General features: G+C 42.3%; 1 protein-coding gene across 2 annotated transcripts in view; it reads right to left on the bottom strand.

The window, feature by feature from the left end:
- The window catches only part of SLC27A2 (solute carrier family 27 (fatty acid transporter), member 2), a 72192-nt gene that overhangs the window by 39237 nt on the left and 22813 nt on the right, over nucleotides 1-10142 (bottom strand). For both annotated transcript variants that reach the window (XM_011995771.1, XM_011995770.1), the window contains one exon: nucleotides 9925-10049. In XM_011995771.1, the coding sequence (XP_011851161.1) occupies nucleotides 9925-10049 (125 nt within the window). The remainder of the gene's footprint in view (nucleotides 1-9924; nucleotides 10050-10142) is intronic.

A 10142-nucleotide genomic window follows, 5' to 3' on the forward strand; every position in this document is an offset into this window, starting at 1 on the left:
TGATGAGAATCCAGTTTTATTCTTCTACATATGGCTTGGCAGTTATCTCAGCACCACTTGTTGAATAGGGTGTCCTTGGCCCCCTTTATGATTTTGTTTACTTTGTCAAAGATCAGTTGACTGTAAGAATTTAGCTTTATTGCTAGGTTCTCTATTCTGTGGCAATGGTTTACATGCCTGTTTTTATACCAGTACCATGCTGTTTTGGTGACTATGGCCTTATAGTATAGTTTGAAGTGGGGTAATGTAATGCCTCCAGATTTGTTCTTTTTGCTTAGTCTTGCTTTGGCTGTGCGGGCTCTTTTTTTGGTTCCATATGAATTTTAGAATTTTTTTTCTAATTCTGTGAAGGATGATGATGGTATTTTGATGGGATTGCATTGAATTTGTAGATTGCTTTTGGCAGTATGATCATTTTCACAATATTGATTCTACCCAGCCATGAGCATGGGATATGTTTCCATTTGTTTGTGTAGTTTATGATTACTTTCAGTAGTGTTTTGTAGTTTTATGTAGAGGCTTTTTGACTCCTTGGTTAGGTATATTCTTAGGTATTTTATTTTTTTTTGCAGCTATTGTAAAAGGGATTGAGTGCTTGATTTGATTCTCTGCTTGGTCACTGTTGGTGTATAGAAGAGCTACTGATTTGTGCACATTAATTTTGTATCTGGAAACTATGCTGAATTCTTTTATCAGTCCTAAGAGCTTTCTAGAGAAGTCCTTAGAGTTTTCAAGGTAAATGATCATATTATCAGCAAGCAGTGACAGTTTGACTTCCTTTTTACTGATTTGGATGCCCTATATTTCTTTCTCCTATCTGATTGGTCTGGCTAGGACTTCCAGTATTATGTTAAAGAGGAGTGATGAGAGTGGGCATCCTTGTCTTGTTCCAGTTCTCAGGGGGAATGCTTTCAACTTTTCCCCATTCAGTATTATGTTGGCAGTGGGTTTATCACACATGGGTTTTATTACTAAGGTATATCCCTTGTATGCCGATTTTGATGAGAGTTTTAATCATAAAGAGATGCTGAATTTTGTTGAATGCTTTTTCTGCATCTATTGAGATGATCATGTGATTTTTGTTTTACATTTTGTTTATGTGGTGTATCACATTTATTGACTTGCATATGTGAAACCATCTCTGCATCCACGGCATGAAACCCACTTGATCATGGTGGATTATGTTTTTGATATGTTGTTAGATTTGACTAGCTAGTATTCTGTTAAAGATTTTAGCATCTGTGTTCATCAAGGATATTGGTCTGTAGTTTTCTTTTTTGGTTACATCCTTTCTGGTTTTGGTACTAGGGTGATTCTGGATCCATGGAATGAATTAGGGAGGGTTCCTTCTTTCTCTATCTTGTGGAATAGTGTCAAAATAATTGGTACCAGTTCTTCTTTGAATGTCTGGTAGAATACTGCTGTGAATCCATCTGGTCCTGGACTTTTTTTTGTTGGTAATTTTTAAATTACCATTTCAATCTCGCTGCTTGTTACTGGTCTTTTCCAGGTTATCTAATTTTTCCTGATTTAAGTCAGGAGGGTTGTATTTTTTCAGGAATGTATCCATCTCTTCTAGGTTTTCTAGTTTATGTGCATAAAAGTGTTCACAGTAGCCTTGAATTATCTTTTGTATTTCAGTGGTGTTAGTTGTAATATCTCCTATTTTGTTTCTTAGTGAGGTTATTTGGATTTTTTCTTTTCTTTTCTTGGTTAATCTTACTAATGGTCTATCAATTTTATCTTTTCAAAGAACCAGCTTTTTGTTTCATTTATCTTTTGTATTTTGTTTGTTTGTTTGTTTCAATTTCATTTAGTTCTGCTCTGATCTTGATTATTTCCTTTCTTCTGCTGGGTTTGGGTTTCGTTTGTTCTTGTTTCTCTAATTCATTGAGGCACAAGTGACCTTAGATTGTCTGTTTGTGTTCTTCCAGTGTTTTTGTTACAGGTGTTTAGGGCTGTGAACATTCTTTTTAGCACCGCCTTTCTTGTATCCCAGAAGTTTTAATAGGTTGTGTCATTATTGTCGTTTAGTTTGAAGAATTTTTTCATTTCCGTCTTATGTTTTTGACCCAATGCTCATTCAGGAGCAGGTTATTTAATTTCCCTGTATTTGCATAGTTTTGAAGGCTTCTTTGGAGTTAATTTCCAGTTTTATTCCACTGTAGTCTGAGAGAGTGCTTGATATAATTTCAATTTTCTTAAATTTATTGAAGTTCGTTTTATGGGCTACCATATGATCTATCTTGGTGAAAGTTAGAAAGTTATGTGCTGTTGAATAGAATGTGTATTCTGCTGCTGTTGGATGAAATGTTCTGTATATATCTGTTAAGTCCACTTGTTCCAACGTATAGTTTAAATCTATTGTTTCTTTGTTGACTTTCTGTTTTGATGACCTGTCCAGTATCGTCAGTGGAGCACTGAAGTCCCCCACTATTACTGTATTGCTGTCTATCTCATTTCTTAGGTCTATTAGTAATTGTTCTATAAATTTGGGAGCTCCAGTGCTAGGTGCATATATGTTTAGGATTGTGATATTTTCCTGTTGGACAAGGCCTTTTACCATTCTATACTGTCCCTCTCTTTTAACCGCTGTTGCTTTAAAGTTTGTTTTGTCTGATATAAGAATAGCTTCCCGCTTTTCATATCCTTTTGCATGAAATGCCTTTTTCTACTCCTTTACTTTAAGTTTATGTGAGTCCTTATGTATTAGGTGAGTCTCCTGAAGGCAGCAGTTGGTTGGTGAGTTCTTAGCCATTCTGCAGTTCTGTATCTTTTAAGTGGGGCATTTAGGCCATTTACATTCAATGTTAGTATTGAAATGTGAGGTACTGTTCCTTTCATCGTGCTCTGTGTTGCCTGTGAATTTTTGTTTTTTTGTTTTTTTGTTGCCTGTGAATTTTTGTTTTTTTGTTTTTTGTTTGCTTTTTAACTTGTATTTTTGTTTTATAGGTCTTGTGTGATTTATGCTTTAAAGAGGTTGTGTTATGATGTGTTTCCAGGATGTGTTTCAAGATTTAGAGCTCCTTTTAGCAAGTCTTATAGTGGTAGCTTGGTAATGGTGAATTCTCTCAGCATTTGTTTGTCTGAAAACGACTATATCTTTCCTTCATATATGATGCTTAGTTTCACTGGATACAAAATTCTTGGCTGACAATTGTTTTGTTTGAGGTGGCTGAAGATAGGGCCCCAAACCCTTCTAGCTTGTAGGGTTTCTGCTGATAAATCTGCTGGTTTTTTTTTTTTGAGACGGAGTCTCGCTCTGTTGCCCAGGCTGGAGTGCAGTGGCCGGATCTCAGCTCACTGCAAGCTCTGCTTCCTGGGTTCACGCCATTCTCCTGCCTCAGCCTCCCGAGTTGGGACTACAGGTGCCCGCCACCTCGCCCGGCTAGTTTTTTGTATTTTTTAGTAGAGACGGGGTTTCACCAGGTTAGCCAGGATGGTCTCGATCTCCTGACCTTGTGATCTGCCTGTCTCGGCCTCCCAAAGTGCTGGGATTACAGGCTTGAGCCACTGCGCCCAGCCTAAATCTGCTGTTAATCTAATAGGTTTTCCTTTATAGGTTGTCTGGTGCTTCTGTCTCACAGCTCTTAAGATTCTTTCCTTGGTCTTAACATTGGATAACCTGATGACAATATGCCTAGGCAAAGATCTTTTTGTGATGAATTTCCCAGGTGTTCTTTGTGCTTCTTGTATTTGCATGTCTAGGTCTAGCAAGACTGGAAAGTTTTCCTCAATTATTCACCCAAATATGTTTTCCAAGTGTTTAGAATTGTCTTCTTCCTCAGGAACATCAAGTATTCTTAGGTTTGGTCATTTAATTCCAGACTTCTTGGAGGCTTTGTTCATATTTCCTTGTTATTTTTTCTTTGTCTTTATTTATTGGGTTAATTCAAAGACCTTGTCTTCAAGCTCTGAATTTCTTTCTTCTACTTGTTCAATTCTATTGCCGAGACTTTCTAGAGCATTTTGCATTTCTAAAAGTGTGTCCAAAGTTTCCTGAATTTTTGCTTCTTGTTTTCTTTAAGCTATCTATTTCCTTGAATATTTATCCCTTCACTCTTGTAAAATTTTTCGGATTTCCTTGCATTGGGCTTCGTATTTCTCTGGTTCCTCCCTGATTAGCTTAATAACTAACCTCCTGAATTTTTTTTCAGGCAAATCAGGGATTTCTTCTTGGTTTGGATTCATTGCTGGTGAACTAGTGTGATCTTTTGGGGATGTTGACGAGCCTTGATTTGTCATATTACCAGGGCTGGTTTTCTGATTCCTTCTCATTTGGGTAGGCTCCATCAGATGGAGGGTCTAGGGCTAAAGGGTGTTGTTCAGAATTTTGTCCCATGGGGTATTCCTTTGATGTAGCACTCTCCCCCTTTTCCTATTGATGTGGTTCCTGTGAGCTAAACTGCAGTGATTGTTGTCTCTCTTCTGGGTCTAGCCACCCAGCAAGTCTACTCGGCTCCGGGCTGGTACTGGGGGTTATCTGCACAGAGTCCTGTGATGCGAACTATCTATGGGTCTCTCAGCCATGGATACCAGCACCTGTTCCAGTGGAAGTGGCCGAGGATGCAATGACTCCATGGGGGTCCTTAGCTTTGGTGGTTTAATGCCGTGTTTTGTGCTGGTTGGTCTCCTGCCAGGAGGTGGTACTTTCCAGAAAGCATCAGCTGCAGTAGTGTGGAGAGGCACTGGCAGTGGGCAGGGCCCTATTATCCCTAAGACTATATGTTCTTTCTCCTCTGCTACCAAGGTAGATAGGGAAGGACCATCAGGTAGGGGCAGGGCTAGGCCTGTCTGAGCTCAGACTCTCCTTGGGCCAGTCTTGCTGTGGCTGCTGTGGGGGATGGGGCGAGGTTCCCAGGTCACTGGAGTTGTGTACCTAAGAGGATTATGGCTGTCTCTGCTGAGTCATGCAGGTTGTCAGGGAAGTGGGGGAAAACTGGCAGTCACAGGCCTCATCCAGCTTCCAGGCAACCTGAAGGGCTGGTCTTACTCCCACCGTGTCCCCACAACAGCCCTGAGTCTGTCTCCAGGTGGAGGGCGAGTCAGGCTTGAAAACTTGCCCAAGGCTTTCTGCCTCCCAGCTGTTAAAGAAAAGGCTTTAGTTCTTCCCCACCTGTGGGGTCTGCAAACCAGATTCGTGCCCTCCCTGGAGTTCTGGCCAGGAGTTTCTTCTTGCCTCATTCAAATTGTCATAAAGTTCAGCTAGAGAATTCCTTCTCCCTGTGGAGTTTTACCCCCTGCTCCTCTGTCCACCCTCCTGATGGATCCCTGTGGTGCCAGGCAGGAATGGGCTGCTAGGGGACCCAGCGAGCTCCCAGGGCCTTTCTACAGCTTCCTCTACCTCTGTATTTTGCTCGGTTTGGCTCTTGACTCAGCTCCAGGTAAAGTTGGGAACTTCCTCTGCAAACAGACCTTCAGCTTCTCCAGTGTGTGTTCGGGAGATGAGGGTCTCCCTTTCCCACTTCCACAGTTGGGGCGATCATAGTATTTGGGGTGTCTCCCGGGTCCTCTAGGAGCAGTCCACTTCTTTCAGAGGGTCTGTGGGTCCTCTCAGGATTGCTGGTTAGTTCTTGCAGTCAATCTGGAGCTAAAATTCACAATGCGAGCCTCCGCATGCTGCTCTGTCTGGAGCCACAATCTAGTCCTGCCTCGCGTTCGCCTTGATCCCCTGTCCTCTGTATTTTACTTCTTACATGGATTTTCAAATAACCCCCCTGTTTTAAGCCTGACACTTCATCCCACCTTCAGCTGTATTCAGCATCTGCAATTTCTCAGCTTTCAGGAAGGCAACAACCTTCTTGTTGGGACTTGCCTCTTAAGTTTCATCCTTCTCAGCCTATTATGTCAGTCACTGTTATCTTTTAGCTTCCTATACTATGTAGTTCATGGTTGCGATGTCTCTTAGTTTCTGAGATGATGGTGTTTGTGTGTGTTTTTCTCATCTCCTTGTTTTGGGGTGAAAGGGCAGAAGCTCTTTATCACCTTAGGAAAACTCCGGAGTCCCTGTTCTTAATAATTAATATGTTACACTTCTGCCTGGACAAGGTTCCACCTGTTTGCTTTACACAAGAGGCCCTTCGTCCTTCTGTGTATTCTCCCACCATAGCCAAAAGGACTGTCTAAAAATGCCATCTCCCACATCACTCTTCCATGTAAGGCCCTTTAGTCACGGCTTGTCATGTTCACATTTGAGTCTCAGCAGAGTGAAGCCCTTGCCACCTGACCCAGCCCTTCAGCTTCACCTCCTGCCAGACTGCTTGCAGTCCCCAGTGTGCTGGGTCCTTCAGCTCAAAGCTCACGTGATTTTCCTGCTGGCCAGAACCCCTTCTTTTCTTGCCTGCCTGCAGAACTTCTCTGTATTCTTCAAAGCCCACTTTCCCTGGCGAACCTTCCTGATTCTGCTCCCCTTCCCTCTTTCTTTTGGCCTCCCTCTGTCTTGGGCCCCAGTCATACTGGCCACTCTCCACTCTGTGCTACAACATATCCATCCATTCTCTTTTTTGAACAGAATGAAGCTGATGCAGAGACAGAAATTTTACGCTAGAAGGGACCACAGAAGTTATCTAATTTTGGGGGGATGCAGACAACACTAGAGGTAAGTTGAGTCTATTCAGCTTTTTCAGGGTTTTGGTCAATATTATTTCTCCTTCCAAATATCATGCTTCTATGTGTGGCTGCTGGAACTCTTAACTCTTAACTGTTAGGCATGGAAAATGATAATGATAATAATGGCAACATGTGTTGAGCATTTACTAAGTTCCAGCTACTACGTGGTTTACGTATATCATCTCATGTTGTCTTTGTAGACCTCATGTGAGGTAGGTACTATTATCTCCTTGTCGGCTGATGGGAAGCTGAGATTTAGAGAGGTTAACTATCCTGCTCCAATGGTACAGTCAGGATTCAGGCTGACTAACTCCAGAGTACTTGCTCTCAGCACTACTTTAAGTATCTGGAGCCAAATCTGAACCACTGAGTGTGGCTGGAACCATTCTCCATAGCCCCCTGCTCCACCAGAGAAGCTACTGAATATGGCTGAGAAGAGCGCAGAGAAGCACAGTGGCTTCCACCTCCCAGCACTGGCCCCAGATCCTCCTGATGAGCTGGGCCATGTATGTCTGTGGATGGGTCATTGGTTTAGCTGCTCTGCTAAGGCAGAGGTTGCAAACCTCCCTGGCATCCAGTGCTTGGGAGTCGTTGGTGGGGTTAGTCCCTCCAGCAACAGCGTATTCTAGGCAGCTCTAAGGGTGAGGAAGTTCCTGATTACATTGATCTAGGCCCTTCCCCCATTCATTCTAGTTTTTATCCAATTCTTTTTTATTTTTATTTTTTGCAAAGTCTTTTTGATATAATCTTTCCCATACCCCACAGAATCTGGACTTCCTACTTCCTATGATGACCCATGATTAAATTTTTAAAAAAAATTTTGCATAGATCTCCTGCTTGTCTAATGACCTTTGATTGTTTTCTTTTCCTTTTTTTTTTTTTTTTTTTTGAGATAGGGTCTTGTTCTGTCACCCAGGCTGGAGCGCAGTGGCACAATCTTGGCTCACGGCAACATCTGCCTCCCGCTTCAAGCGACTCTCTTGCTTCAGCCTCCCGAGCAGTTGGGATTACAGGCGCGTGCCAACAAACCCCGCTAATTTTTGTATTTTTAGTAGATACGGAGTTTCTCCATGTTGGCCAGGCTGGTCTTGAACTCCTGACCTTAAATGATCTGCCCGCCTCGGCCTCCCAAAGTGTTGGGATTAGAGGCGTGAGCCATCGTGCCTGGACTGATGACCTGTGATCAAAAAAAAATCTTTAACTGAAGTTTTTTTTTTTTTTTTGAGATAACTTTGATCTTTTATTATACTTTTTATAAGTATTTTCCAGACACACTGGCAAATAGGAAGTCCAGGGGTCATTCAAGATTATGCATTAAATCATAGTATATTTTGAAGTCATAAAACCCCAATCAAATTGTCTTTGTTTTCCAGTATTCGAGACAACAGTAAGAGAAAAACTGGGAGAGTGCATGCATGTGTGTGTGTATGTGTGCATGTGTGTATGTGGATACGTGTAAGCCTTAAGACAGCTACACACAAACATATTTATTTTCCTCCAGTCGAAAGGAAGCTCCCATTAGAACGTATAGAAACAACACACACTCCCCAGGAGATTTCTAACTGACAAGGGAGTGTCTTTAAGGTAGAGAAGAAAAGCCCAGCAGAAGGGCCCCATATGGATTTCTGGATGTTAATGGAGAGACATGCTATCTTGAGGGCCACGTGGAATATTAATGAGAAAAAAATTCAATAATGACATTAACAGAAACTGCTGTGGAAAACGCCCTAACCCAACTCACTGCTAATGATGATCCTCAAGAATCTATTGAATATGCCAAAAAATCAGAATAATATGTGCTAAGCCCAAACATTTTGGGGGAAACATTTTAGCTCCCTCAACTCAACTATACGTTTTTCAGGGTCAAAGATTTAAGAGGTTCAGTCCGCAAAATCTGTTGATGCCTATGATGTGTCATTTACAGATCTCGGTGCTGTGGATCTGGTAGTGGACAGAGCCCCTGCTCATATGCGACTTTCATTTAATTGGGCGGGGCGGGGGGGCAGACAATAATCACATAAACCTTTACTATGTCAGGAGTGACAGGTGCCATGAAATGCAGTGACAAGCTGGACAGTGAGGGGCAGGTGATATGTTTGATTATTAGCAGGAGAGGCCTCTCTCCTAATGAGGTAACAGCTGGGCAGATACTGAGTAAAGCGAGGTGAGAGAGACCTGGGGGAAGAGCATCCGACACTTCTTTCTGCGTCACATAGCGGCTGGTATGTAAGGTGAGCACGACAGGTGTTTATCAATAGCAATTTATCAACTTAGTGATCCTTTGAGGTTAAGTTGACTGAGTAGATTAAAGGAACTAGAATCTGGTGAAAGGGATTAGAATCTGGCGAGTTTAATGCATTGTCTTGCCCAGTGGTTCTCAACTAGGGTAGCATTTGCCTGCCAAGGGATATTTGGTAGTATCTGGAGACATTTTGATGATCACAACCTGGGCAGGTGGGGAGGTTACTACTGGTATCTCGTGGGCAAAGTTCAAAGGGTGCTAAACACTCTATAATGCACGGAACAAGTCCATGCAGCAAAGAATTAAAAGCCCAAAGTGTCAGCAGTGCCACTGTTGATAAATCCTACCTGATACCAGATCTCTGATGAGAGTTGAGGGACTGGGCAGGAGGAGCTCTTGAGAACAACCCCATCGAGAGCGGAACATCTGCAAACCAGGCAGATCCAAGGCCGTTGGAGATGCCCTGGGGCCTCTGTTCCCAGCTTGGTGACAGACTTGGCTGGCTGGTTTCAAAGTCACGCAGGGATTTATTTATTAAACAATATTAAGTAAAAGTTTCCTGTATGGTTTTGGTATAACAGAAAACAAGGAGACAAGATGTGGTTCCAGCCATCAAAGATATTATAGCCAAGGAAGGATGGGAGGCATGAATGCAAACTCCTGCAATGTGACAAGGGCCACAGAGGGTAGAAATAAAATGACGTAGGGGAGAAGAGTAATGACTTTTGTTGGAGTGACCCAAATAGGTTTAATGTATGAGGTATCATTTGAACTGGGCTTTGACAATGGCTTTTAGTAAGCAGAGAGGGAAATGCAGGATATGCTAGGTGGGGGGTAAGATGTGAAAACAAGTAAAAAGTCAGGAAATAATCATCATCATCATAATAATATGAACTCCCATCTAATAAGTCCCCTCTATATGGTAGGTACAGTGCCAAGTACTTTATCATGATAATTGTATACTAAACTCAAAACTGATATATGCAAATCAGCTAAAGCCTAGCACAACCCAAAGTGACTTGAATTTCCATCTTACCCATTTCAAAATGATAGTACAACCGGGGTAGTGTTACCTGTGGTGTGTTGCATAAATACCGAAGCAGTTCACCGATATACTGAATGACAGTGACGTTGTATTTTCTGCAGTCATCCCAAAACTGGCTGGCTGAAAATTTAGTCCGCAAGGCAAGAGTAGCACCTACAGAGAAAGCATAGAAAGTGTCAAGAAAGAGGCCGGGTGCGGTGGCTCAAGCCTGTAATCCCAGCACTTTGGGAGGCCAAGGCGGGCGGA

This window comes from Mandrillus leucophaeus, unplaced genomic scaffold (assembly GCF_000951045.1).
Source record: "Mandrillus leucophaeus isolate KB7577 unplaced genomic scaffold, Mleu.le_1.0 Scaffold497, whole genome shotgun sequence".
NCBI classification, from domain to species: domain Eukaryota; kingdom Metazoa; phylum Chordata; class Mammalia; order Primates; family Cercopithecidae; genus Mandrillus; species Mandrillus leucophaeus.